The 26,394-nt window shown below is 28.8% G+C and overlaps 10 protein-coding genes, 1 long non-coding RNA gene and 1 pseudogene across 12 annotated transcripts; 5 read left to right on the forward strand and 7 right to left on the reverse strand.

Moving 5' to 3' along the window:
* Positions 1-350: 350 nt before the first annotated feature.
* On the forward strand, positions 351-1,057 carry ND-B17.2 (NADH dehydrogenase (ubiquinone) B17.2 subunit). The gene is made up of 2 exons (XM_027349082.2): positions 351-536; positions 608-1,057. Exons 1-2 carry the CDS (start codon positions 436-438, stop codon positions 954-956), a joined length of 450 nt encoding a protein of 149 aa, XP_027204883.1. The 5' UTR covers positions 351-435; the 3' UTR covers positions 957-1,057.
* On the reverse strand, positions 1,040-3,079 carry LOC113798526 (epoxide hydrolase 1-like). The gene is made up of 4 exons (XM_027349081.2): positions 2,670-3,079; positions 1,990-2,599; positions 1,475-1,927; positions 1,040-1,417 (listed from the first exon to the last, which is right to left on the reverse strand). The coding sequence occupies exons 1-4, from the start codon at positions 2,821-2,823 to the stop codon at positions 1,150-1,152; spliced, it is 1,485 nt and encodes a 494-aa protein (XP_027204882.2). The 5' UTR covers positions 2,824-3,079; the 3' UTR covers positions 1,040-1,149.
* A 150-nt stretch (positions 3,080-3,229) lies between these two features.
* LOC113798525 (lysosome membrane protein 2-like) lies at positions 3,230-5,871 on the reverse strand. Its single transcript, XM_027349080.2, has 5 exons — positions 4,907-5,871; positions 4,596-4,842; positions 4,146-4,525; positions 3,552-4,080; positions 3,230-3,495 (listed from the first exon to the last, which is right to left on the reverse strand). The coding sequence occupies exons 1-5, from the start codon at positions 5,533-5,535 to the stop codon at positions 3,328-3,330; spliced, it is 1,953 nt and encodes a 650-aa protein (XP_027204881.2). The 5' UTR covers positions 5,536-5,871; the 3' UTR covers positions 3,230-3,327.
* Positions 5,872-7,076: 1,205 nt separating this feature from the next.
* On the forward strand, positions 7,077-9,807 carry LOC113798521 (uncharacterized). Its single transcript, XM_027349076.2, has 2 exons — positions 7,077-9,418; positions 9,493-9,807. Exons 1-2 carry the CDS (start codon positions 7,983-7,985, stop codon positions 9,707-9,709), a joined length of 1,653 nt encoding a protein of 550 aa, XP_027204877.2. The 5' UTR covers positions 7,077-7,982; the 3' UTR covers positions 9,710-9,807.
* LOC113798522 (putative glutamate receptor) lies at positions 9,780-11,461 on the reverse strand. Its single transcript, XM_027349077.2, has 3 exons — positions 11,080-11,461; positions 10,823-11,002; positions 9,780-10,757 (listed from the first exon to the last, which is right to left on the reverse strand). The coding sequence occupies exons 1-3, from the start codon at positions 11,212-11,214 to the stop codon at positions 9,876-9,878; spliced, it is 1,197 nt and encodes a 398-aa protein (XP_027204878.2). The 5' UTR covers positions 11,215-11,461; the 3' UTR covers positions 9,780-9,875.
* An 807-nt stretch (positions 11,462-12,268) lies between these two features.
* Positions 12,269-13,431, forward strand: LOC113798524 (putative glutamate receptor). Its single transcript, XM_027349079.2, has 3 exons — positions 12,269-12,441; positions 12,498-12,695; positions 12,758-13,431. The coding sequence occupies exons 1-3, from the start codon at positions 12,340-12,342 to the stop codon at positions 13,346-13,348; spliced, it is 891 nt and encodes a 296-aa protein (XP_027204880.2). The 5' UTR covers positions 12,269-12,339; the 3' UTR covers positions 13,349-13,431.
* LOC113798523 (pseudouridine-5'-phosphatase pseudogene) lies at positions 13,408-14,887 on the reverse strand (annotated as a pseudogene).
* A 752-nt stretch (positions 14,888-15,639) lies between these two features.
* On the reverse strand, positions 15,640-16,194 carry LOC142644873 (uncharacterized). Its single transcript, XR_012846049.1, has 2 exons — positions 16,087-16,194; positions 15,640-15,965 (listed from the first exon to the last, which is right to left on the reverse strand). It is a non-coding gene; the product is annotated as an uncharacterized LOC142644873 (long non-coding RNA).
* A 302-nt stretch (positions 16,195-16,496) lies between these two features.
* On the forward strand, positions 16,497-18,301 carry LOC113798636 (uncharacterized). The gene is made up of 3 exons (XM_075819465.1): positions 16,497-17,718; positions 17,798-17,971; positions 18,039-18,301. The coding sequence occupies exons 1-3, from the start codon at positions 16,497-16,499 to the stop codon at positions 18,089-18,091; spliced, it is 1,449 nt and encodes a 482-aa protein (XP_075675580.1). The 3' UTR covers positions 18,092-18,301.
* A 166-nt stretch (positions 18,302-18,467) lies between these two features.
* Aldh7A1 (aldehyde dehydrogenase 7 family member A1) lies at positions 18,468-20,459 on the forward strand. The gene is made up of 5 exons (XM_027349063.2): positions 18,468-18,726; positions 18,781-19,180; positions 19,246-20,060; positions 20,124-20,216; positions 20,284-20,459. Exons 1-5 carry the CDS (start codon positions 18,511-18,513, stop codon positions 20,401-20,403), a joined length of 1,644 nt encoding a protein of 547 aa, XP_027204864.2. The 5' UTR covers positions 18,468-18,510; the 3' UTR covers positions 20,404-20,459.
* Positions 20,450-21,236, reverse strand: LOC113798511 (DNA-directed RNA polymerase I subunit RPA43-like). Its single transcript, XM_027349064.2, has 3 exons — positions 21,008-21,236; positions 20,786-20,941; positions 20,450-20,697 (listed from the first exon to the last, which is right to left on the reverse strand). Exons 1-3 carry the CDS (start codon positions 21,196-21,198, stop codon positions 20,457-20,459), a joined length of 588 nt encoding a protein of 195 aa, XP_027204865.2. The 5' UTR covers positions 21,199-21,236; the 3' UTR covers positions 20,450-20,456.
* An 81-nt stretch (positions 21,237-21,317) lies between these two features.
* LOC113798637 (uncharacterized) lies at positions 21,318-26,266 on the reverse strand. 2 transcript variants are annotated; one of them, XM_075819757.1, is made up of 5 exons: positions 25,499-26,266; positions 24,325-24,507; positions 23,507-24,269; positions 22,179-23,443; positions 21,318-22,106 (listed from the first exon to the last, which is right to left on the reverse strand). In XM_075819757.1, exons 3-5 carry the CDS (start codon positions 24,255-24,257, stop codon positions 21,936-21,938), a joined length of 2,187 nt encoding a protein of 728 aa, XP_075675872.1. In that variant the 5' UTR covers positions 24,258-24,269; positions 24,325-24,507; positions 25,499-26,266; the 3' UTR covers positions 21,318-21,935. The 2 variants fall into 2 exon arrangements, with proteins under 2 accessions (XP_075675872.1, XP_075675873.1); XM_075819758.1 differs by lacking the exon at positions 24,325-24,507.
* Between the last annotated feature and the right edge of the window lie 128 nt (positions 26,267-26,394).

The following is a 26,394-nucleotide window of genomic DNA, read 5'->3' on the forward strand; positions in this document are numbered from 1 at the left end:
CCAATGAGGATAATAATAATGATGATGTTTACATAATTTATCTTAATTCATTTTTGAAACAAGAATGACCTTCATTGCTTATTGCTAAATTATTGATTGATTAATCTCTTAGATATTAATGCTGATTACCATATAATTATCATTAATTTAAAACTTTCGAGACAATCTGACAATTTTTTTTGATTTTTGATTTTTTTCCGTAAGATTTCAAATAATCGAAATGAATGAACTAAATGATTATTCAAACGATTTAAAAATTGAAATTCCAAATCATGTTTATATGTTGAATGTTCATCATCATGAACACTGTATAAATTGGGCAATATTTTGATCAAAGGTGAAATCAATATTATTTACAACAACAACGACGACGACGACGAGGATTATAATTTTCAGTCAAAAACAAAATTGTTTTGGAACCACAACAAAAAAAAAATGTCAATCAAAGAATTATTAGCGTTGGATAAAGTTCAACGATTTTTTCGTATTATTAAACAAAGTGGTGGAATAATTAATTCGGTTAAAAAAATTTATCGGTAACCATTATTTTCATTTTGTTTTGCTTAAATAAAATTCATTTATTTTTTGTTTTATAATCAATTTTCAGTTTTGATTTGTTAAAAGTTGGTACACTTGTCGGTACGGATAAATATGGTAATCGTTATTATGAAAATAATGAATATATGCATGGTGCAAATCGTTGGATTGAATATTCGGATCGTGTACATTTAGATTATGATGCAAGTCAAATACCGGCCGAATGGCATGGTTGGTTACATTATATGACCGATATACCACCAACAAAAGCACAATATCCACGTCATCGTTGGATGATTGATCATCAAGAAAATATGACCGGTACCCGTTTACAATATGTACCGTATTCAACAACACCGGCCAAAATTCAAAGCTGGCAATCGGGTCAAACATCATCAACCACAAAGCAACTTAAGTGAATCCCAAAAAAAACGCGCCATAAAAAAATTTTTAATTATAAATGAAAAATTCTTAGTTTAAAAAAGTCTTATTGTAAAATAAATTCAAAATATAACTCTGATTTTTTTTATTGAATTTTATAAAAATTTTTTAAAAAACATCAAAAACTGTTTTTGGAAAAATTGTATTGGAAACAAAATCAATCGGTAAAATTCACACTTCATCATGTTTTTTCTGTTGCTCCTGCTGTTGTTTCTGTTCTTCTTGACGTTTTTGTTCCTCAAAATCTAATAATAGTTTCGAAAATTGTCTTATATTTTCGACAACAATTTTAGGCTCTTCGAATGCTAGAAAATGTCCACCAACATTCGATTCGGTAAATTGAAGAAGATTTTCATATAAATGTTCAAGAAATTTCTTTGGTGTTCTCATGATATCATGTGCAGGTTCAATAATAGATGCTGGAACTTTGACTTTTGATCTGAAGATTTTGATGGAATCAATTAAAACTGTTATGAAAAGAGATATTAATACTTACTGCATTAGCGATCGTGTAAGTTGGTAATTTTGCATATTTTCTAGATAGAATCGTTGAGATGCAGCAATATTACCACTTGTCCAATAGATCATAACATTTGTTAATAATTCATCCATTGTGAATTTATTTACTAGGCCACCATCCGATCGTTGCATATAATCTGAATGTGTCCAAGCAGAGAATTTTTCCAACAAATATGCAGCCATTCCGATTGGACTATCAACTAGACCGGCTGCAACCGTATCCGGTTTTGTAGCTTGAATATGCATGTAACCAGTTTCACGAAGCATATATTTAAATTTTTCACCAAATGGAAATGTTTTTTCCCATTGTCGTTGCCAATCATCAGTACCGAAATAATATTTAGGCATTAGATATGCCATCAACATTCGTCGATAATCACAAAATGTTGATGGTTGGAAAAAACTACCGACCTGATTTAGGCCACGAACACTATATTAAACGAATAAAATATTCACTTGTAAATTATTTTTCAAAACAAAACAAACACATACTTTTCGGGATAAATGGTCGAAATGGCCAATGAAATGGCAGCACCCCAATCACCACCATGTACAATAAATTTTTCATGTCCTAAACGTTTCATTAGTTTGACGAACATTCTTGCAGCTGCCGGAATATTAAAACCAGGTTTATGTGGTCGTTCGGAATAACCATAACCAGGTATTGATGGTAAAATAATTTCATATGCGATACCATTCGAATCTGGTTCGGTGAATATCGGTATCGATTTTAGATATTCATAAAAACTTCCCGGCCAACCATGAACCAATAGAATTGGGAAAATTGTTTTCACTTTGTTCGTTGTTGTTGTTTTTGGTTTAATATGATAAAAATGAACATTCAAACCTTCGATTTGTGTAATGAATTGTGGATATGAATTGATCATTTTTTCATGTTTACGCCATTGATAGCTATTTAGCCAATATTGTTGTACAACACGTAGATAATCTGAATTGAATCCATATTCAAAATTTGTATCCTGCAGATGATCAATAAAACGTGAACGTTTTAAACGTTCCTGAAGATCATTAAGATCAGCATCGGAAACATTTACACGGAATGGTTTAACATCAACTGAATCTTTTGGAATTCGTTGATTGGCTATTTTGATGACAAAAAAAAACAGCGTCAACAATATATTAGAGGAAAATTCAATATGGAAATACGAAACCTTTAAGCTTTTCATGACCGAACCAATCATCAACTTTGAGTGTTTCCAAATTTAGTTTGTCATGACATTTGAAAAGACATGGATAAAAATGATATAGGCCAATACCGGCAGCAATTAACAGAATAAATGTGGTAGTCTTACAACAGCAACCCATTTTGATAATTCTATTTCAATTTCAACAATTTAACAAATGTCAATGAATAGACAATTTCAAAATGAAATATTATTTATAACAAAATGCAAATGACAATGATAAATGTTCGAGAAAAAAAGTACCCAGAAAAATATTTGATTAAATGATTACAACAGTGACAACAAACAAAAAAAAATGTTTATCATCGGCAACAATGATGAATGAATGTCATCTAATGTAAGCAAACAAAATGGATTGAGCCAAAAGAATAGAACATCGATAAATCAATCGAGAAATATTATTTGCAAAATGATATGAACCCCCGATGTTATCGCTCAACATAATCATCATAATAATATATTTGATGAGCGATAGAAATTTGATGAGAAAAACTTTACCTAAAAATAACTTTTCAAATTGTTCGGAAATTTTTTTGGAAATTTATTCGATTGAAAATTTTTGAATGAAATAAAATAATTTGTGAGGTAGACGGGAAAAGAACAAAATTAAAAGGAAAAAAGAAATTCAGGAAATTGGTCTAGTTTTATGTCGACGTTTAAAGCTATAACAAGAACAGCAAAAAAACATTATCGATGTTGCCAAAGTAATAGTACCAAAAAGTGTATTGCCAAAATTAATAAGAAATACTAATGCATTAAATTGCACCATTTCATTTTCGTTTGGACCACCTCTCTATGAATAAATTATTTTAGAATCATTTAATACTGAGAAGAAAAAGTTTTTTTTACCAGAGTTGTCCAAAAAATTGGAAAAACCATAAATGGTACCGAACTCAAACCCGGCATAGTTGAATCAATTTTAATACCTAATTGTATGCTAACTTTAGCCTCTAATGTTAGACCAGTATTTGGTTCAATATTTAGATATGATGAATGACGTTCACGATCTGGTTGTAGACCTATTAATTGTTTAGCTCTATTTGGAAAATTAAGAAAATGTGGCCATGAAATTGCTAATGGTATACCACTTGAACAAGGTGATAAATCTTGCCAACCATCACATTTCGACAATGAATTTTGTAGACAAAAACATCGATTATTTTTAATACGCATATCAATCTGATGAACATCAAGATCATAACGTATTGTTTGAATATCGGAAACATTTGATGGATTTGGATCACGTTTAAATCTTAATGCACGACATGCTTGTGAATTAAATATTTCGATCGTATTTTTGTGAAAAATTTTTGTTCCAAAATGCATACCATCTGAACCACGAATTTCATTACATGGACTACGATAATCAGGAAACAATCTATTCAAATTATGGATGATTATGAATAAAAATTACAGCAAATCAAAGAAAAAAAAATCATTTACGTTTTTCCTTCAACCATAAACACATGGCTAAATATATGACCATTTTCTGTTCGTATCCAATATTCAAATGGACCAATATCAACATCAGCACGTTGCCAAATAAAACCAAATGTTTGATTACGAATTTTATTGCCCGAACCTTCGCCTAATTCACCTAGATCTGGTATTGGTATACCAACCGAACGTAATGGTCTTGATATAGTTTCGACAATACGAAAAAAATTTATTGATCGTCCTTCCAATAGCTCATAGATAGTACGTTGTTCAACAATTTTTTCGCCAGTTGCAGCCAAAACATTTGACATTATACTTTGTACAATTGGATCGAGAAATTTTAGCGACAAATTTTTAATCGTTGCTTTCACTGCATATATTATTGACTATTCGAATTAAAAAAAAAAATTATTCATGAGCAAAAAAAAAAAAAATCAATTTTTTTTTGCCTCATACCAATAATGGATAGTTCAAAACCGTTATAGTTTCCATCATTGATCGAGATTCTTGTTCCTTAAACTGAAAATGTGTACGTTCAGTGAATATAACCTTATCTTTTTTATATTCCAATATTTTACGGCGACGAAATTCACGATATTTATATGGACCAATTTCTTTGATTATCGGTTTTGATCCACGAATAAATTCATTTGGATTTTTAATACCAAACAAATAATATTCCGAATCAAGGGCAACATTTTTCCTAAGTAAAAATTTTTCAATTTTTCAATTAAAATTTATCATTTAAAATTCATATAAAAACTTACCATGCTGGTAATAAAGCACTCCAATCACTGACATCTAATTGTTTGGTAAAACCACTTAATACAATACTTTCGGATGAAAGTAGAATCATTTGACTAATCAACAATGTAATCACTCCGATTATGGCAAATATTAGCCATAATAATCGCAATAGAATGGGTTTCTTTTTTCTTCCTTTCTTATCCAATGATAATTCCGATCGAATTAATTTCTTTTGTGAACCATAATGATCATCATTTCGAATTGGATGATTATCATCGATCATTGTCATTGATGGTTGATAATTTGTTTTAACTATAGCCAATCGTTGTGGTTGTAATATGATTTGTTGTCCATCATGAAGTTGTTGATGTTGATAATGAACGATATTTGAATCCGAATCAGAATCATCATTATTTATTTTTTTCATTTTCATTGATCCATGATCAGGTTGAATTACGGTAACAATTTGATGATTAGATTTGGCCGATAAATTCGATAAATGTTGAACCAAATCATAATGATCTTGATGATCAAAATGGACAGGAACATTATGAATAAATGATTTACGTCGTATATTTTCATTGAAATTATGTAAACGATTTTTAAGATTATGGCTTAATATTTTTGATGGATTTTCTTGTTTTTTCATTTTTTTTTCACAAATCTGATTAATTTGTTCACCGAAACAAACTTGTTTTATGAATATTAAAATGAATTTTTGTTTTCGTACAAAATTTAAAAAAACAAAAACCAAAATAATAATAAAAAATTTCAATAACTAAAGTGACTTGAAAAGTTTCTTTTTTCTTTTTTTCGTTGATTTAAATTGTTTTTAAAAACAAAATTCCTTTTCATTCTGTTAAGTAAAACTTATGGTATAACTTTTAAATTATTTAAGTTTATCATATTTTGTTCCATGACAACCATTGAATCATTTAGGGAAAAAAATTCATTATCGATTTAAAAAAAGAACGGCGGAGACCTTGAAAAATCACTCGGAAAAAAATTCAAGTTCAGTAATTTCGTTCAATGATAATGAATCAATATTAAAGTTTGTAGAAAAATTTAATGATCCAGCAAAATAAGAACATAATTGGTAGCGGAAAAGAAAAATTTTGAATTTAAATTTATGTAAACTTTTTTTTTCAATCTCGTATTTTTTCCCGGAAAAATTCCGTTAATACCAACAAAAAATATAAATATTTGCACTTTTCATTTATTTTGCATACATATTACAACTAAAACAATCATGGACAAAAACAAACATGGATTTTTTTATTTAACTTAATTCATTCATTACAAGTACATTTTCATTTATTTAAAAAAACAGCCTAATAATCAGGCAGGCAGGCAGGTATAACGAAAGAATAAAATCAAATGCACTACGATTGAACTGTAATTGTAAATGGAAAAAATATTATCATATATAATAAAGTGCTTTTACGTACATTAGTACTTTTTGTACTTTTTTTTAGTACAATTTTTCAAGCGAATTTTTTTCTCCATCATTTTATATAATAACAAGTAGAAATTTCAATTGAAATGGAAAGATAATCTTTCGATGTTGTTTTTGTTGTGGAAAGATCTTTCCGTTTTCATACAATGTTATTCATTTGATTTATCTTTCGAATCCAATGGATGTTTTTGAGTTTTAAATTGTTGTTGTTGTTTTGCATTCCATATTTTTTTATTTTTAATTATTCAAATTATAATTTGATTATGTTTTTATTGTTTTTTCAAGTGTATCTTCTTCTTCTTCTTTTTTTTGGGTTCAAATTATCAAAAGAAAAAGAAGAAGAAATTATCAATCACCAATCATCATCAATTGACCTGAATCATCTGATTATCATTAAATCATCATCATTTCGGGTGCATTTTTCTCCATCAATATACATGTGCAATATGATTATCCAAACCCACACACACACACCAGAAAAAAGAAAAAGAAAAACTAAAGACATCAACATCTTCTTATCATCAATCATCATCATTTATTATTGAACCACTGTATGTTTCAGGCGTACGCCCGGTATATATTTTTTTTTTAATATCATAATCGAGAACAAACAAAAAATGTACGTAAAAGATAAAATATACATCCTAAATGTGATATTGCAATTTCTGTGGAAAAATATCAATGACATTTTTTTCGCCTTCTTTTTTTCTTCTCGTCTCATAAAAACTAATCCAAATAATAATATTGCACTTGTAAATACGCAAACACAAACACACAATCATATAGCCTCAATTTTCAAATTTTTTTTTATATTTGTTTTTCAAATCAACTTTTTTCTCAAAAATTTTCATTTTTATTGTCGTTGTTTAACAAAAAATAGTTTTGTTTTTGTCTTTTTTGGCAGTTTTATATGATTTTTTTTTTTGATAATGATAATAATTATGAAATCAAGATATCTAGCAATGAGAAGCATAAACAAAACAAATTGAATGATGAGAATTAGTACAAAAAAAAACAACAAAAAGTTTTAAAGAATTTCTCATTGACCAAAATTTCACCGCGTATATTGATTGATTCGAATGTTTTTGTTCGAATTCATTATCGAATCATGATTAGACTTTGATTCGTTGTTGTTGTTGGTGGCGGCGTAATCAAAAGTATCGATATCATCCAATTATCTTCATCATCATCCAATTAATTATATCATCGCCAAAATTTTTTGCACTTTCGACATTCTAAACCGCAAACTTATTTAAATTAATTTCTCATTTCTAATTTAAATCATTTCATTTCATTTTTGATTATGAAATTCATCGATTGTGATGATTGAGATAAACATTATTAGGAAAAAAAATTATCATCAAATTGTTATAGTTTAATGTTTGCACTTATTTAATGTTTCCATGTTTTCCAAATCAATCGTGTTCTCTTTGTATGTGTGTGTATTTTGTATTTCGATTACGATTTTTTTTTGTTTTCATTTTAAAAGTTTGTTTTGTTTATTTTATTTCAAATCAATCACAAACAGGCGCAACATCACAATCATTAATGTGTTTTTTGTTTTTGTTTTTACCACAAATTCATTCGAATCAATAGAAAATAAACAAAAATTCCATATTTGGTAATGTTAATTAGATAATATGAATGCAAATAATTTGAAAACATCATCATCATCATCATCCATGATGAAAGTGAATGATAATAATAATATAATTGAAAAACAATCATCAAAAACAACTAAATCATCGAATATTGGATGTTTAAAATCAATTCTAATCAATAATATTCAACCATATTATCATCGTATTGATCATGCTTCAAATCAACCAACAAAATTAGATGAAACAAATAATAATCAAAATAAAAAATGTAATATATTTCAATCATTATCATCATCATCAACATCATCATGTCCATTACGACAAATGAATAAAAAATCCTGTTCGTTTGTGGAAATGTTGGGACAAATCATATCGAATGTTTTCAAATCGATTGATAATAATGATAATGATGATCAAACAAAAATGATAAATAATAATAATAATAATGGACAACAACAATCGAACATAATGATGATGTTAAATGAACAAGATGAATTGATATTCAAACAATATCAAATCTCGAAAGAAAATGTAGAAATTTTTCGAAATTTTCGTTTAGAATATCAGGAATTTTTTCCAGAAAATGTTGATGATTCAAACGAATCACTTACCGATTATGAACGTTTACGTTTAGAACAATTAGATAATGCATTGGATCCGTTACGTTATAGTATTCGTAGTCGTCATCATTTAAAAAATGAACATTATTGTAATGAAGATATTCATGGTTATTATCTAAATCAATGTCTTTTTCGATGTCCATTCAATGGTCGACCACAACAATCGAATGAAGAATTGAATGAAAATCTTTATACTGATATTGAATTCACTATCAATATGTTGATTACATTGGCCAAACAGATCAAACCTTTTAATGAACAAAGTTGTAATGATCAGATTAGTTTATTACAACAAAGTGTAATGCCTATAATGACATTACGATCATTATTGTTACAGAATCGTAAACCACCACCATTACGGCCATCATCATCATTTTGTAGTTTGAAACGTCAATGTTCAATGTCCGATGATGATAATTATGTTGCAACCACCACCACCACCACTACTACAGCTACCATCGATGATAATACAATAATCAAACCAAAAACAATATTGAAACGAATTTGTTTGGATGCTGTTCGATCGAATGAATCTCAATCATCATCATCGGTAAATATACGTCCATCATGTATTATGAAATTGACAAGAACCGTTGAAAATTCAACACTATCGACTTGTAGTAATAATAATAATCATAATTCTGAATTATCATATCATCCAAATGAAATAACATTGGAACATGAAAAACATTTTCAAATTCTTTATCAAAAATTATTCCATTCAATTGATGATTATTGGCTTAAAGATAAATATATTTTCTATTTATTATTTGTAATTGTATTGTTTCAACCATCTAATCATCATCAACATCATTGTTCGACAAGTAATGATCTTGAAAATGTTAATCAAATAAGGTAAAATAGGAAGAATAATTCTTTTTTTTCAAAAAATAATTCTATTTTCTTTTTTTTCAATTACAATAAATTAGAGAAGAACATTATCGTAACTTACATCTATTGCAACGTTATCTACGAAATCAATTTGTTGGCCAACCAAATGCCCGATTTTTAGCACGTTCACATTTTGTTCGTCTTTTTGATCTCATACAACAAGTCTATTATATACATCATAATGTTATACAAAAACTTTGGAGTTATAATCTAAAATATGCTCATAATTTATGGGAAAAATTATGTGCCCATTGATAATTTTTTTTGACTGTTTTCTTTTTTAATTTATATGTTTATGTATTTGTGTGTGTTAAGTGCCAATAAATTTTCGGTTGTTTTTTTTTAAATTTTTATTTCAAAAGTTTTCATTTTCTATTCAAACTTGGCGATGATTCTATATTTGCTATTATTGTCATAATTGTCATGAAGTTTGTCGTGGATATTCAACTGATTGAAATTGTCTTGAATCGGTTGGTTGTTGAAAATTTTCCGGATAGTTCCGTTGAGGATATGAAGGTTGTTGTTGTTGCTGTTGTTGTCGACGATTACCATATAAAGGTTGTGGATATTGATATCGCTGTGATGAATTTGGTTGTTGTTGTTGTGGCCATCTTGGTCGTTGATCTTGCCATGATAATGGTGATCGTGGTGGTGAACTTGGTGGGCTAGGCAATCGACTTTCAATATCATCATCACGAATTTGTTGTCCTTGTTCATTACAGATTTTCGTCCAATATTTTTGCCGTAAAAGTTCTACCTGACCACGATTTTTCAGTTCACGAATAGCTTGATTAAATCGTTCAAGATATGGTGAACCACGAACCAAAGCAATGGCAAAATTTCTTGGAAACAATGATTGTCGATCCATAATCATCGTAAGATTACAATTCTGTCCAATAACATCTTCGGCAAATGTTGATTCAACAAGAAATGCATAACGTGGATTTCGAAATACAAGATCAACACCATCATTGGCCGTATCGACTAATAATGATTTATTCATTATTGATTCGTAAATCTTTTTTGCTGTTGGATGTTGACTACGGGAAAGATAATCAAAAATAGCGCTATTACGTACTACGACAAAATTTATTGGTCCATTTAATTGTGAATCATTTGATTCATTTTCATCATTAGCTTGAACTAAATCCTGAAGTGACATGAATTGTTGTTGTTGATTTAATTTATTTAGATCTCGTGATATGATTGCCGATAATTGATTCTCAATAAATGGTTCGGTAAAATCAACATATTTTCGTCTTGATTCAGTTACTTCAAGATCACCAGCAGCAAAGTCTGCTTCCTATTACAACATTTAAAAGAAAATTAGTTTTTCAAACAAAATAGTAAAATTAAATCCAAACATACATTTGTATAGACTTCACCAATCATACCATTTACAGTACCATCAGGATTCATTGAACCATATTTACCATCCAATGGTTGATGAAGACAATATTCAAAACCAACACGTTCGGCAATCAAATCAAGTAGATCAACAGCAAAACCTTCATAATGTTGACCAAATCGATCGGCATATGGCCAATTCTAATCACAAAATAAATTTTTTAAAAAAAATCAAACAATGATAATTTGATTCGTAAAAAATAATGATAAACACTTACCCTTATAATGACACCTTTCAGTAAATTTGTTGGTTTTGCCAAAATTAATCGTTCATGTTTGTTGGGTAATAATATTATCATTATGATAGACAAATATATCGTCATCATCATTCTGATTAACCGATAACAAGACATTTTTCTTAATTTTTTTCTATAGTTAAAGTAGGTGCAAGGTTTTTTTCTCAAGGATTCTTTTTTTTGTTTTTGTTTTTTTTTTTGTTTTTTTTGTTGTTGTTATCGTTGCAGTGGTAGTTATGATTATGCTGAATATTGAAAAAAAATTATTTTTGCATTGATACCAATCGTTTATTAAATTTGAAATTTTTCATTTTCAACAATAATGAATTGAGGCCATTATAGAAAATGAAATTGATTTGAATGAAAATTTCCAAACATTCCGACTTTCATCAATCATGATTATATATCAGTTATTTAAGTCCTATTTAAGTGTTTTACATTTGATACATTTTAATGGTTAATTTTTAAATTATCTTTCGTTAAGAAACAAAAAATAAGTTTGGATATTTGATATACATGAATGAACAAATTTTTCATCATTATTATCATCATTAGACATTAGTTCCGTTCGACCAATCAAACATATAAATAACATAACTATTATTGTGTAAAAGATGTGCCTCTCATCATCATCATCATTATCAAATGTGTCAAAATGTTGATCGTAAATTCCAGAAAATTTTCCTAAATTTTCCAATAACAACAACAATGCTAAACACAATGAATGATGAAATTAATATGACAAATTTTTTGTTTTGTTTGAAATATAAAAAAAAATAATAATCATCAATCGCAAAAACGAAAAAACAAATCAAAAAATTATCATGCCAATCAAAGATAATTGAAAAAAAAATGTAAGGGGAACTTTGATCAATCGAAATTCGAACGGTAATTTTTTGATGTCCATTCGCAAATATGATTATCTATCCATTATCTTAATTTTGGCAATTATGATGATGATCAAAATCAAACCGAAATATTATTAATCATGTTTATTATCCTTTCCTAGATTAATTAATCAATTCATAAATTATTATCAATTGGATTGATAACCTTGACTTCGTATTTTTTTCCTATTCAATTTGTTGTTGTTGTTGTTTTTTTTTTGCCATCGAATATTGAAATTATTATTGTCAATCCTAAATCCTAAATCTTATATCTTTCTATATATAAGATGTATGATTCTCACTCTAGATGTATATTCATTTCTAGTTGTTTTTTTCATCTAAAGATTTATTCATTATGATTCAACAAACTTTATCATTATTTATTGCTATTAACATTTTAATGGTCAATGCTGATCCTGTTCAACAACGACCAACACTTCGTGGTGTTACTATTCGTGTAAGTAAATTAAGTAAAGAATTTCTTTTGATCCAAACAATAATTTTATTCATCAGGGTGGTCCATTTGTCGAAGAAAATAATGGCAAATTTGAAGGATTTATTCCCGATTTAGTTCAAGCCATTGCTGATAAAGCTGGTTTCGATTATACATTGTATTTATCACCAGATGGTCGATATGGTAATCCCGTAGCAAATGGTGATGCTGCATCAGATGTTAATGTTACCGGTATGATTGGTGAAGTCTATAATAAGGTTTGTTGTTGTTGAAATCACTTTTTTCATTCATTTTTTTTATAATGATTTTTTCAATATAGAAAGCAGATTTTGCTGCTGCTGATCTTACAGTGACCGAAGCACGTGGAAATTATATAACATTTACCGAACCATTTATGATTAATCAATTGGCTGCACTAATACGTCGTGAAGATGCCGAAGGATTGAATACATTGGAAGATTTAGCAAAAGCACAAGAAACTTATCCAAAACGTAAACGAATCGTATTGGGAACATTACGTAATGGTGCTACAAATTATTTTCTTTCAAAAAGTGATGATCCACTTGCTAAGAAAATATATGAACAAATTAAAGCAGATGATCAATCAAATGTTAAAAGCATTTCCGAAGGTGTTGAACGAGTGGATAAACAAGGTGGATATGCATTCATTATGGAATCAGCATCGGCTGAACATGAAATTGCAAATAACTGTAAATTGACAATGTTGTTGGATTGGCGCAATCTCTTTCCAAGAAAATATGCATTTGCATTACCCAAAGATTCACCTTATTTGGAACATTTTAACAATGCAATCAAACAATTGAACAGTGAAGGTAAAATTGCCGAATTACGACGAAAATATTGGGCAAATAATTGTGCAGAAAATAAGACCAAAGATGACAAAAATTAAAACCAAATTGAACACAATTAAAAACAAACAAACAAACAAAATGAATTCTCTTATTAAAATCATAGTTTTTTTTTCTTTATTAATTTGAATTGAAATTGCAGCAAAATATAAAAAAAAGATTATTCAATACAAAATAGAAAGAAATGCAAATGATTTGAGCTTAAGTGGCAGAATAATAATTATTATGCTTATTTAGTTTCGTCATAGTCAATCATCTAGAAATGGTGGTAAACCAAACAATTCGGGTTGAAATAATTTCAATGAATCCAATACCAAATATGGTTTCGATAATAATGATGATTGTTGTTGATGTTGTTGTAGATGATTTTGATGTTTATTTCGATCAAAACGATAATCAGGTATCCATACGGTTGTCATACCGGCACGATTTGCTGATTCAATACCGACTAATGAATCTTCAAAAACCAATATAGAACGATTGTTTTTTTGTTCATTTAAAAGATCATTATTATCAAAACGTTTGGCACATATTAAATAAGGCTGTGGATCGGGTTTACCGCGTGTTACTTCCGGATCTTCAGGAGTCATCAAAACATGATGAAATAATTGGAAAAGATTTTGATGGAATTTTGTATTCAATTCATATGCAAAACGACGGCTACCAGTTGCTATTGCGGTAGGAATTTTAAAACGATTAAAATGTCGTATTAAACGTTCGGCTCCGGGCATCAAAGGCACTGGTTGTACATTAACAATATGACGATATTCTTCTTCAAATTGTTGCATAAATTCGGAAACACTGATAGGTAGTCGAAGATCTTCGACAATCATACGAGCAACAACCGAACCAGGTCGTCCAAGAATTTTTAATTTATCTTCCAATGAAAATGAACGGCCATACCGTTGAACAATTCGTTGTGTAGCTTGTTCATAAGCAAATTCTGTATCCAACAATAGGCCATCCAGATCGAATATCACATGTGTTATTCGAGGCATTTCTTCTACCGAAGATGAATTTTGTCCATCGTCGACATTATTATTATTATTTGTCATATTCATCACATTCGTTGTTTTTGTCGTCGTCGTCGTTGACGACGACATATTTGATTCGAAAAAAAGGCTCAATTTTTTCTGATTAAAATCTAAATGATTATGATAATGGCAGTGATAATAATGATTACGATTATGATGATTATGGCAAAGATTTTTATTGGCGGTGAATGATGATGATGATAATTGAAAATTCCGTTGTCGGTAATATGGCTTTTGTTGTTGTTGTTGTTGTTGATAAGAACAATAATGGAAACTACGGAAAATAACTAAAATCAATAATGATGATGATGATCGACAACAACAACTACGATGAAAGTTGGTAGTGATGAACATTTGGATGAAAAAAAAATAAAATATTATACCGCCCCAACCAAATCACCAATTGTTGTTGTGAAAGAGGGAAATTAATGACAATTTTCATACAATTTAATTTCCCATTATTGATTGATTTTTATCGAAAATCAAATTTCACAATGGGGTGTTGTTTTTCCATCAATATTTTTTTCTTTATTATTGTTTTTGTTTTTTTTTTCATCGAATCAATAAATGAATCCAATGATCATATGATAATGATTCTATCAAACAACAGATGGCATTACCTGAATTGATTGTATAATTTGATTTTTTTTTTTGTTCGAAATTATTTACCTTGGATTTTTTTTTTTGGATTTCACAAAAAAATCCGATCAAATTTTGATGGCCATGATCATCATCATCATCAATTATAACATTACATTTTGATGAATCAAAGAATATCAATATCACTGAGACAAAACATGATCAGAATACTGATTGATTTGGAAATTTTTCCTAGTTACCCGGTACATCAAAACAGAAACCAATCCTTTTTTTTTGTTTGGTCCATATTAATAATCCTAATAACCATCATCGTTGTTTTGTCTTTATCCATTGACATATGTTCAGTTTTCTTGTTGGTTCTTTCTCTAAGTTTGTTGTATGTTGTCAATATTCAAAACAATCAAAATGCCATGGCTATATTAGCCGAGAGAAAACAAGAAAACAAAAAAAAACATGGAAACAAAATGTCAATGCTGAATTTACCCCGAACACGATAAAATAATTGTCACTATACTCTTACTTATAGAGACTAATCATATTCATTAAATGTTTGTTTTGTTTTGTTTTTTTTGGGTTCTTTTTGATATCATCATTTATATTTCAAGATATTTCGATGGAAAAAAATAATTATTTATTTATCCCACTGAACCCAGAATAAAAACCAAAAAAAAAACAAATTAATAAATAAATCAGAGAAATAATATAAATATGATCCATATAATTTTGTTTTTGTTTTGTTCGGTCAATAAAAATACATAAATTAAAATGATGACGTATGATAAATGAATTTTTTTTTTTTTTGGGGGGGGGGATAAAAAAAATGGTCAATGTTATTTTGGCAATCCATTCAATTTCAATAGTATTTGTATATAGTATATACAAATTTTTGTACGTGATTTACGTTTTTGATAATAATAATGGTCACCATCATCATCATCATCAGCGATTCTTGTTTGAAAAAAAGAAAGGTATCCACGACGACGACGATTGATGACCAACAAACCATAGCCATGACCACGAAACACTACATAGACATAGGGAAAAAAACAGAAAAAAACATTGATGGTCAAGTCATGATTATTGTTATTATTATTAAAAATTTGTTGTAATTTCATGGTCATCATCATTATTATAATTCAAGTTACTACTGTTAAACGCATGCATGTTATATAACACATTTTTGTTTTTGTATGGTTATTTGGAGTTTATCCAGATTCATTATTGTTAGTTTTTTTTCAGGTTCCTTGAATTCTCAGGTTCAGGGTATATGTTGTGCAAGTGTTGTGTGAATGTTACAATGACAACGATGATTATTATGATTTTGGATGTCGATCAAGAAGATATCCTTAGAAATCGGAAATCATTATCATCACTGGTTATCCCGGTTGGTTGTGTGTGTATTTCAATTTTGAATTTTTCTTGAGTTTTTGGATGTACTTGTGTTCGGAATTTGAATTATATTCACATCATTGATGTGGAGAAAAAACGGTTTTTTCTGCAAAAACATTGTGATTTGATTTCATTGTTTTTTTAGTCAAAGAAAACTTCGAACAACATGATGATGATGATGATGAATGATGGAAACTTGTTGATTGATTCAATGAATGTTATGATGTCAAAAAAATCATCATCATCATTATCACCACCATCACCATTAACCGATGATTGTGATGGAATAATAAACAATACAATCAATACAAATTGTGGTTATTGTAATGAAGATCCATTAATATTTGCATTGAATTCAATGCGTCAAACAGGATCGACAACAACCATTTCTAAATCATTTCAACAACAACAAAAATCATTTAATAATGTTAATATTGTTGATGTTGATGAAGATAATGGAAATGATATTAAGAATAAAATCAATAATACAGATGATAATGATAATATTATCAAATCATCATCATATTATCTTTGTACGGTTACTTGTTGTGAATCAGAAAATTGTTGTTTCATTAACGATGTTCAACCAACAGCAACAACAACAACAACAACAACAGGAAAAAATCTATTACAAAATGATAATAATAATGTTGTTGTTTTGGATGGAAGAAAGCAGAAAAAACATTCAACATCATCATCAAATCAATCAACATCAGCAATCATAATGGATGATGATTGTTGTTGTGAATTATGTCAATCATCATCAATTACAAGTAATAATAATAACATTAATAAACAAAATCAATCAAAAAATCTAAGAATTTTATGGGCTGATACATTTGATGAACAATCAAAACAACAGCTTTCTGAAGAATTATCATTACCTTGCAATGGTAATAATAGTAATAATAATCATTTGATAAATAAAAATGAAATCAAACAAATCAAAACATCAAAAGAAATTAATTATAAAAAATTAAAATTAAAATCATTAGCAAATAATAATTATATGATGGATGCTAATAATAATAATAATGGACAATTAAGTCCTGAAATGTCATCATCATCACCATTTGGTAATAATTCATCAAATACTGAATATACTGAAATATGTAATACACCGGATATTCATCATGGTCATGGTCATAATCATCATCATTATCATCATCAAAATAATAAACCATCATCATCATCAATTATACAACCATTATTTAAACCAAATCAATTGAATAATAATAATCATCCTATTCAATTGACACAGCTTGATTATCGTTTATATTTTATAAATGATGCTGAAAAACATGGTTTCTTTCGAAAAGCTGTACCAACATTACCATTAGCTATTGCTGTTTTATTTTGTATGCTAAATCTTTTACTGCCCGGTTCAGGTAAGTTATCGTTTTAAAATACTTATCATTTTTTTTAAATCACATATTTTCGTTATGTCTTTTTCGAATGTTAAAACAGGAACATTTTTAGCATCATTTGCAATTATTTTTGGTTCACAAACTGAATATGGATCCGGTTATGGTTATCAAGCATTTTTAATCTGTTTTCTATCATCATTATTACAATTTATCACAGCTATATTCGTATTCGGTTGGGTTTGGTCAATTATGTGGGGAATTGTTTTCATTAAAAGTTTGTTTTTTCAACAAAAAAAAATCCATATTAAATTTTAAACAAAAATTTTCATTTCAAATCTTAGATTCATTACGTTATGGCCAGAAACGTGACATTCATACGATAAGTCTTTGTTGATAATTTGCAACTGTTGTTGTTGTTGTTGTTATTTTTTCTGTGACAATAAAAATGACATGTTTTTTCGAGCCTTTTGAATCAAACTATTTAAAAAGATCTGTGTGCCTTTTTCATTGATAATGATGATGATAAGAAAAATTGTAATATTTTAAAACAAACCTGAAAATAATTTGTGAAAATAAACGATATATTTATAAATAGCCAATGAAAGATTTTTTTTTAAATCCAAAAACGTGGTTGTTTTTTTTTTAATATTTGAATTAAATGATCAAATGTCATTCGATTAGGAATGTTGATGATAAGATTTTTTTTTTTGTTCGATATTGATTAAAATGACATGATAGTTTGTTTTTTCATTTCGTACATAAAAAATTTTTTTTGGCAACATTGAAAATTTGTTAATGTCACCCAATCAATAAATGATGATGATGATGCGAATGTCATTGAAAAATTTTTCGTTCTTGACCAATTCATTAAGAATTTCTAAAAATTCTATCATCAATTATCGTATGATGACGACATCATCATCATCAAAATATTTGGTTGAAGAAACTAAATATAATTTTCTTCAAAATTTGGGCATTGAACGTACCAATATCGGTGTCTTTACGAACGATTGGAAAGCTCATGGAAAGGTCAGTGTTGTTCATTGAAATTAAATGATTTTGATTTGAAAATAACTTTTATAGACAATAACATCGATAAATCCATCCGATGGAAGGGTTATTGCTGAAGTTGTAACAGGAAATCTTGATGATTACAATGAAGCTGTACAAGAATCGCAAAAAGCTTGGCAACAATGGGCAGATATGCCAGCACCACAGCGTGGTGAAATTGTTCGCCAGATTGGTAATGCATTACGAGAAAAGAAAACTGATCTTGGGAAATTAATCTCATTGGAAATGGGCAAAATCCTGAGCGAAGGTGAAGGTGAAGTTCAAGAATATATTGATATCTGCGATTATGCTGTCGGATTATCTCGAATGTTGAATGGAAAAATTATACCATCAGAACGTCCGAATCATGTACTCATGGAAAATTGGAATCCATTAGGTACTGTCGGTGTTATTTCTGCATTCAATTTTCCAGGTTTGTTTATATTAAATAAGATAATCTATTTTACAATTAAACAACTATTTCTTTCCTCAAAACAGTTGCCGTTTTTGGTTGGAACAATGCCATTTCTTTGGTCTGTGGCAATACAACACTTTGGAAACCGGCACCAACAACATCGTTATGTGCGGTGGCTGTAACAAAAATTCTGGAAAAAGTTTTTAAAAATAACGGTCTTCAGGCATCATTGTGCACATTAGTTAGCGGTGATGTCGATATTGGTAAAGCTATTGCCAATGATAAACGTTTGCCATTAGTATCATTCACTGGCAGCTGTCAAGTTGGCCGTGAAGTAGGTGTTGCCGTACAACAAAGATTCGGCAAACATATTCTTGAATTGGGTGGTAATAATGCAATCATTGTTGATCATGATGCCGATATCGATATGGTCATTCGTGCTTCGTTGTTTGCATGTGTCGGTACAGCCGGACAACGATGTACAACTACCAGAAGGCTATTTGTACATGAAAATATTCATGATAAAATCGTCGAAAGTTTAGCCAATGCTTATGGTCGTGTACGTGTTGGTGATCCATTGGATAAGGATACACTTTATGGTCCATTACATTCAGAACAAGCTGTTCAGAATTATGAAAAAACAATCAAAACTGCAATTGAATCGGGTGGAAAAATCATCCACGGTGGAAAACGTATGAATCGATCAGGTTTCTATGTTGAACCGACAATCATCACTGGATTATCACATGATTCACCAACGGTTCATACAGAAACATTTGCTCCAATTGTTTATATAATACCGTTTAAACAATTGAACGATGCAATTGCTTGGAATAATGAAGTTGAACAAGGACTTTCGAGTAGCATTTTTACCTCGAATCTTAGCAGCATATTCAAGGTTAATTTATCTATAATTGATTATATTGTAAATTATAATAATCAATTATCATTATGAAAATAGTGGACCGGACCAAAAGGTTCTGATTGTGGTATCGTCAACGTTAATATTCCCACAAATGGTGCCGAAATCGGTGGAGCATTTGGTGGTGAAAAAGTACGATGATTATAATGATAAAATTTTAATGTTGAATAATTTTATTTTTTTTTCTATTTGCATAAAGGCAACTGGAGGTGGAAGAGAATCTGGTTCAGATTCATGGAAACAATATATGCGAAGGTCAACATGTACAATCAACTATTCCAAAGAATTACCATTGGCACAGGGAATCAAATTTGAATAAAAAAAATTGTATTTTTTTCTCTCGTATAAATTATAAATAAAAAAAATTAACTTTTATCTATTTTTATTTTTATTATTTTCATTACAAATCATTCGAAATATTTCATCATCAATAATACCTTCAATATAACGTTGTGTTGATATGAAACGTTTCACTTTGAATGTGATCGAATCACCAACATTTAGATTTGTACAAATATCTTCAATTTGTTCATGATCAAAAGTTTGACATTCGAATTTTATTGTCGCATCAATACAGCCAGCAAATGAACAACCAATATATTCTTTACCGACTCTATTCAAATGATAAAGTTATACGAAAAGATTATTAATTTATTTTTGTTAGAAAGATTTGGTCACAAAATTTTTAATTAACAACAAACCTGTTGATAAAACTTTTTAATATCTGATTCGGTTGTACATTGAATATATGAAATTTTCCTCGAATTTTCCAATATATAAATGGACTATCATCGATTATTCTTCCGGTATCAGTCAGAAATTCAATGTCATCAAAACGGATTAGGATACCATTTAGACTGAATAATTTAGAAGAAAAAAATATGATTATTTTTCATTGATTCAAGTTTGTCCACAATTCATACTCTGGATTATATTTGAATTTTCGCTGTTTCAACAATTTATTCACACATGATTCTTCACGGCCCATGAATTGTGGATAAAGACCAATATCCAATTCTTTAGTCACTATTTTTGTCAATGAATCGCCATCGATAACTTCGGAAACCATTTTTTTTTCAAAAAAAAATCGTGTTTGCATCGAAGAAATTCTCATCACGTGTTCGACAAACGATACAATCGATACTTGATAAACATCGAATATTATATCTATTTGAATCATTTTTCACTGAGGTTTCTTTAGGTTCTTTAGGTGAATGAATTTTTTAAAATCAGTTTTTCTTTTGAAAAAATTATTATTATTATTATTATTTTGTTTGATCATGATAAACATTTAAAAACAAAAACAAAATATTTTGCCATAAAGAGAAAAAATCTTTTCTCTCCGGTTCGCAATATATTATAGAGAATTTTGATGATCAAATATTGATTTTCATTGTCGAATATCGATTTTAGAATCGTATAACAGGAAAAACTTTGATTAATTTCGCCAAAAAAAAAAAATGAAAAGAAAAAGAAAATCAAATAAGAGTTTTGTTTCGTGTACTGAGTACCTAAATAGTGGATAAAAAGTTTCTGGATTTAAATGACCAAATTTGAAATTTGGCTGACAAAAAAATCAACGATAATAATGTTGTGTTGAAGGAGGAAGGGAGGTGAAAGAAAAACAAATTCAAATCTTTTTTTTTCCCAAAATAAAATAATGATAATGACCATTGATAATAAGATAAAGTATTCTCAGAAAAGTTACACATAATATAGAATTTATCGACAATTGATAACAATTAAAATTGATTCACAAAAAAAAAGTATTTGTTTGTTTTTGTGGATGTGTGTGTGTGTGGATGATAATGTTGATGATGATAAAAAGGAATCTTTTTGTTTCCAATTCTCTTAATTCGATAAACTACTGTCAGTTGTATCCATAATATTTCCACTACAACCACCAGTATTAATCTTTTCAATCAGATCAATAATCTTAAGTGAATAGCCCAATTTAACGCCCAAAAATTTCATCATTAAATCATGATTGTCAAGTAGTAGAAATGCGTTACCGTCAATTTCCTATTTAAAATTGAAAAAATTGAAAAAGAAAAATAAAATTTTTTGAAATAAATCGATCAAAAAAAAACTTACATGAGATCGAAAATTTTGTTCAAATTTATGAAATTCTGGAAAACGTATGTTCAAAAATTCCAACAATTCATCCACTGACCAATGATCAACAATTTCTCTTGTTGGCAATTCATTTGCATATCGTTTCATTATCATTGACGATGATGATGATTGATTATTCATTACAATATTATTATCATTGTTGTTATCGTTGTTATTTTGGCCATTAACAAAATATAATGGCAATTTAGCCGGTTGTGTCATTTCTACCAATTTATTATTTTTTCGAATCGGTTGTTGCTGCGGATGATCATGATCTTGATTCGGATGTTCATTATTTTGATTATGGCCATTTCCAACAATGGATTTTCTAGCAATCTTTTTCGATGTCACAGGCGTTGATGTTGATGAACATTGATCTTCATCTTCTGGTGAACGTTTTACCGCAGCATTCATTAATGGAATTTCCATTGATTTTAGATTTGTTGACATCGTGGTTTTTGTAGTTGTCGCTGCAAATGAAAGCGAGGCACTGGAATTTTCTAATTTATTATCTGTACCATGATTATTGTATTTTTCTTGTTGATGATTATGATGATGATGATGATGATTATGATGATTATTCTCACTATGTTTACGTTTATTAATATCAATATTTTTTGATGATTTTATAGAAGAATCTGATGCTAATGTCAATGATGATGGTGATGGTAATTTGGAAGCTGTCGATGCTAATTTTCCTGACGATGATGATGACGATGAATTATTATGATGATCCGATAATGAAATGGAATTAATCAAAGATTTTCGGCTATTATTATTATTATTACTGTTGTTGTTTGGTTTTGTTTGTTGTTGTTGAAAATTTTCATTCACTAATTTATTAGTATTATTCATCATTTGTTTTTTCGACGAAATATCAATCGATGTCGATGTTGATGATGATGATGATGATGATGTTATCGATTGAATTTTGTGATCATTATTCTTGTTTTGATTATGATTATGATGATGAGGAATATGATTCGGATTAATGGACATTTTTTTCACACTTTCTTCATTACCAACAACAGTTGGTTCAACTTTGATCGTTTTATGTAATGAAGAATCAACTTCTTCATGATGATTCTGATGAACTTTATTATTATTATGATTATTGTTCGAATGAATAACATTATTATTATTATTATTAGTTTGTTTACAAGGGTTTAAATCATTTTGTCTAATACTTGTATCGGATTGTTGCTGTTGTCGTTGTTGTTTTTTAGCATCAATTTCATATTCAACTAAAATTAAAAGAAAAAAATATTTGTTTTTAAAAAAGAAAGTTTATCATCAAAACAAATTACCTTTCGGTCCAGGTAATTGAAGAATGTGGCCAGTTTTTTTACACCAACCAACGGGAAAAAGATGTCGTGAATGATAAGGACACTTATAATCATTATTATTATCCCAACCATCCAGATGTATCTCTACATCCATATTATCAACACTTTTTATTGTTGCTGGACAAATATTTGATGGATGTTTTTTATCCACTGCTTCTAATTTCATACCGGGTTCAAAATAATTTCTTTCTGGACGTTTTGGTGGTGATTTAAAACATCGTTCTGGTGCATAAAACGAATTTTTTAACACTTGTTTACAGAAACTTGCATATGTTGCTGCATCTCTACGAAAACGTAATGGTGCAGCGAAAAAACGTCCTTTTGATTTATAAGTACCGATTGGACTTATTGCTTCAGAATCGACTAGTTCGAAAAAATCGTTTGCATTGTCACAACCATCTAATCGTAGCTGCAAACGTGGACCCATATAGCCAACAACAGTAGCTAAATGTACAAAATCATGACTATCCGGACTAGATACTTCAAGTTTTTGATTGATTTTAAATTCATTATCTGGTGGATCTAGATGATGATTAAAATATTGGGCTGGTGCTGGTCTTCCCGGACAAACTTTTAGATAATCATCCCAATCAAGGCTACGAATTATTCGATTATTATTTTTCTTTGTAATGTTTGGTGTTGTTTTCATATCATTAGCATCAATAACAACATCCGACACATGGCCATCACCATTACCATTTTGTTGTTCCATGGCCGAAAATTTCTAAATTTAAAAAAAAATTATCAAAACAATGAATTTCGATTATGATTTTACTAACTTTTAATTATGAATATTTGAAAATTGATGCTGACATTCATTCATCAAGTTTCTTTCTTTTTTTTAAAATTCTTTTGGCAAACGTTTTTTTTATTGTTTATTTCTGGATTAATTCAACATTTATTGTTGTCTGTGATGATTGAGTAGAGATGATTTGGCCGATATAAACAAGAAAAAAAACAAACTAAAACGATAGATGAAAAATGAATTAAACAAAACAAAAAAATGGATTAGACACTATTTCAACCGGTTGTGGAAAATTAAACAATCTCTTCCTTTTGGAATTTCAAAATTACTGTGAAAATAGTGTGCGTGTCAATAATAAAAAAAAAGATTCGAAATTCGAAAATCAGATCGAAGAAAAAATTTTAAACAAATTGAATTCGATTAAAATCAAAAACAACAACAAAAAGAGTTAATATTTTAAACAAAGATTATTAAAAACTAATTTTGATGTTTTCTCAAAAAAAACAAACAAAATTCACTTGTAAAAAACAAACATGAAAAATGTTTTAGAGAGAAAAAAGGGCGATCCAAAATTCAATAAAACATCATCATCATTTTTGATGTAACTCTTTCTTTCGCTCTCTCTCTCGCACTTCTGTAATTGCACAGATGTTACAAAATTTCAATTGCCGATAATGTTGTTACAACATTCTTTAAAAAAAAAATTTAATATTTTGTTTGTTTTCTTCAACACCATCAAATCAATCAAGTTTTAATGAACAGAGATGAAAGAAAACGGTGAAACAACAAAATACAGATGAGCTTACTTTTTCTCCATTTGATTGTGATTAACGAAAGAGACATGTGTATGTGTGTGTGAAATGAATATAAGAAAAAAGTTTTCAAAATATCAAATGGTAAATATCCTATTCATTTGTGATAATGAAAATAATTAATATATTCGAAGTGTAAAGGATTCACCATTCACTCTGTTGTCAAAATTGCATCGCATATACATTTACACACTATAAAATATCATCATCAACTGAAAACTAAATAATCATTTTCAATATTGAGCAATTATGCAAACGAAGTAATCATCAATGTAATAAAATGAAAATTATGTTGTTGTTGTTGTTTATGAATCCATTACCAAAACAAAAACAACAATGCAGATCATGCGCTTATCTTTATCAAGTAAAAATAATAATAAATGTATAATTACAAACCTTTAAATTACAAAAAAATAAAAAAAATTCACTTTATATAAATTCAAATTGAATTTTAAACAAGTTTTTTTGTTGTTGTTGTTGTTCACATTAACACCGAAAAAAAAACAAAATTTAAAACATCAAACGAATTAAAAGAATGATGATCAAATCAATTTTTAAAAAAACAAACAAAATCATTTATGCGGCACGCGCCGGATCCAAAATATATCATCATCGATTACATAAGAAAATTGAATAACATGCTGCGGGAGCTATATCACTCCCAGATTTTTTTTCTTCTTCTTCGGATTGCGCCAGTTATTATGTCGACAATGAATTCTTTTTTCTTTTTCTTGTTTTGTTTTACATTGTTTAAATTTTTCTTTTTCGTTGTTATTTAAAATAGTTGATATTCAAGTGTGTGCAATGATGCGTTGAACGTCTGTCTGTTGTTTCGATTATTGTTATTGATGATGAATTATATTTTGATAATGGAGATCTACTGGCTGACTGGATACTTTTTGTTTCGTCGTTGTTGTTGTTGTTGTCTTGATTCTCTGGTTAGGTTGATGAGTGAAAGAGTTAAGTTGTTTTTTATTTTTTTTGGTTCGTTTGTGAAGTGATGTTTTTTTTCGTATGTTCGTGTGGTGTATATAATTTTTATTCAGTTGGATGATGAGACGGCGAGTACCGCGAGCTTATATTATTCAAGCTTGTCAATTTTTTTTTTCACTTGGCGCCATCATGATGCCTATAATAGTGTGTGTTTCAGTTGTTGTTGTTGTTGTTTTCCAACTTAGTGTATACACAAACACACACAGCAGCTATAAACACTCGTTTATAGGTCTTGTTCATATAGTACGATTACGAAACTTTTTTTAAAATTAATTGTTAAAATTTTATCTATTTTTTAA

The sequence above is a fragment of the Dermatophagoides pteronyssinus genome, unplaced genomic scaffold (assembly GCF_027571235.1).
Source record: "Dermatophagoides pteronyssinus isolate colony J.1.1.1.1 unplaced genomic scaffold, Derpt_VIB-CSIC_2022.12 sq0004, whole genome shotgun sequence".
Taxonomy (NCBI): Eukaryota; Metazoa; Arthropoda; class Arachnida; order Sarcoptiformes; family Pyroglyphidae; genus Dermatophagoides; species Dermatophagoides pteronyssinus.

What these genes read in the sequence shown, in the direction of transcription:
- ND-B17.2 (XM_027349082.2), top strand. Translation starts at nt 436, where the DNA reads ATGTCAATCAAAGAATTATTAGCGTTGGATAAAGTTCAACGATTTTTT. An exon ending in TCGGTTAAAAAAATTTATCG is followed by an intron (nt 537 to 607) that starts GTAACCATTATT and finishes ATCAATTTTCAG; the next exon opens with TTTTGATTTGTTAAAAGTTG.
- LOC113798526 (XM_027349081.2), bottom strand. Translation starts at nt 2,823, where the DNA reads ATGGGTTGCTGTTGTAAGACTACCACATTTATTCTGTTAATTGCTGCC. An exon ending in TCGACCATTTATCCCGAAAA is followed by an intron (nt 1,928 to 1,989) that starts GTATGTGTTTGT and finishes CGTTTAATATAG; the next exon opens with TGTTCGTGGCCTAAATCAGG. An exon ending in CTTACACGATCGCTAATGCA is followed by an intron (nt 1,418 to 1,474) that starts GTAAGTATTAAT and finishes CAAAATCTTCAG; the next exon opens with ATCAAAAGTCAAAGTTCCAG.
- LOC113798525 (XM_027349080.2), bottom strand. Translation starts at nt 5,535, where the DNA reads ATGAAAAAACAAGAAAATCCATCAAAAATATTAAGCCATAATCTTAAA. An exon ending in AGTGCTTTATTACCAGCATG is followed by an intron (nt 4,843 to 4,906) that starts GTAAGTTTTTAT and finishes ATTTTTACTTAG; the next exon opens with GAAAAATGTTGCCCTTGATT. An exon ending in TTTATGGTTGAAGGAAAAAC is followed by an intron (nt 4,081 to 4,145) that starts GTAAATGATTTT and finishes TAATTTGAATAG; the next exon opens with ATTGTTTCCTGATTATCGTA.
- LOC113798521 (XM_027349076.2), top strand. Translation starts at nt 7,983, where the DNA reads ATGAATGCAAATAATTTGAAAACATCATCATCATCATCATCCATGATG. An exon ending in GAAAATGTTAATCAAATAAG is followed by an intron (nt 9,419 to 9,492) that starts GTAAAATAGGAA and finishes ACAATAAATTAG; the next exon opens with AGAAGAACATTATCGTAACT.
- LOC113798522 (XM_027349077.2), bottom strand. Translation starts at nt 11,214, where the DNA reads ATGTCTTGTTATCGGTTAATCAGAATGATGATGACGATATATTTGTCT. An exon ending in TGAAAGGTGTCATTATAAGG is followed by an intron (nt 11,003 to 11,079) that starts GTAAGTGTTTAT and finishes TTTTGTGATTAG; the next exon opens with AATTGGCCATATGCCGATCG. An exon ending in TTGGTGAAGTCTATACAAAT is followed by an intron (nt 10,758 to 10,822) that starts GTATGTTTGGAT and finishes ATGTTGTAATAG; the next exon opens with GAAGCAGACTTTGCTGCTGG.
- LOC113798524 (XM_027349079.2), top strand. Translation starts at nt 12,340, where the DNA reads ATGATTCAACAAACTTTATCATTATTTATTGCTATTAACATTTTAATG. An exon ending in TTCGTGGTGTTACTATTCGT is followed by an intron (nt 12,442 to 12,497) that starts GTAAGTAAATTA and finishes TTTATTCATCAG; the next exon opens with GGTGGTCCATTTGTCGAAGA. An exon ending in TTGGTGAAGTCTATAATAAG is followed by an intron (nt 12,696 to 12,757) that starts GTTTGTTGTTGT and finishes TTTTCAATATAG; the next exon opens with AAAGCAGATTTTGCTGCTGC.
- LOC113798636 (XM_075819465.1), top strand. Translation starts at nt 16,497, where the DNA reads ATGATGATGATGATGATGAATGATGGAAACTTGTTGATTGATTCAATG. An exon ending in TCTTTTACTGCCCGGTTCAG is followed by an intron (nt 17,719 to 17,797) that starts GTAAGTTATCGT and finishes ATGTTAAAACAG; the next exon opens with GAACATTTTTAGCATCATTT. An exon ending in GGGAATTGTTTTCATTAAAA is followed by an intron (nt 17,972 to 18,038) that starts GTTTGTTTTTTC and finishes TTCAAATCTTAG; the next exon opens with ATTCATTACGTTATGGCCAG.
- Aldh7A1 (XM_027349063.2), top strand. Translation starts at nt 18,511, where the DNA reads ATGATGATGATGATGCGAATGTCATTGAAAAATTTTTCGTTCTTGACC. An exon ending in ATTGGAAAGCTCATGGAAAG is followed by an intron (nt 18,727 to 18,780) that starts GTCAGTGTTGTT and finishes TAACTTTTATAG; the next exon opens with ACAATAACATCGATAAATCC. An exon ending in GAGCATTTGGTGGTGAAAAA is followed by an intron (nt 20,217 to 20,283) that starts GTACGATGATTA and finishes ATTTGCATAAAG; the next exon opens with GCAACTGGAGGTGGAAGAGA.
- LOC113798511 (XM_027349064.2), bottom strand. Translation starts at nt 21,198, where the DNA reads ATGAGAATTTCTTCGATGCAAACACGATTTTTTTTTGAAAAAAAAATG. An exon ending in AAATTCAAATATAATCCAGA is followed by an intron (nt 20,942 to 21,007) that starts GTATGAATTGTG and finishes TAAATTATTCAG; the next exon opens with TCTAAATGGTATCCTAATCC. An exon ending in TTAAAAAGTTTTATCAACAG is followed by an intron (nt 20,698 to 20,785) that starts GTTTGTTGTTAA and finishes TCATTTGAATAG; the next exon opens with AGTCGGTAAAGAATATATTG.
- LOC113798637 (XM_075819758.1), bottom strand. Translation starts at nt 24,257, where the DNA reads ATGGAACAACAAAATGGTAATGGTGATGGCCATGTGTCGGATGTTGTT. An exon ending in TCAATTACCTGGACCGAAAG is followed by an intron (nt 23,444 to 23,506) that starts GTAATTTGTTTT and finishes TTTTAATTTTAG; the next exon opens with TTGAATATGAAATTGATGCT. An exon ending in AACAAAATTTTCGATCTCAT is followed by an intron (nt 22,107 to 22,178) that starts GTAAGTTTTTTT and finishes AATTTTAAATAG; the next exon opens with GAAATTGACGGTAACGCATT.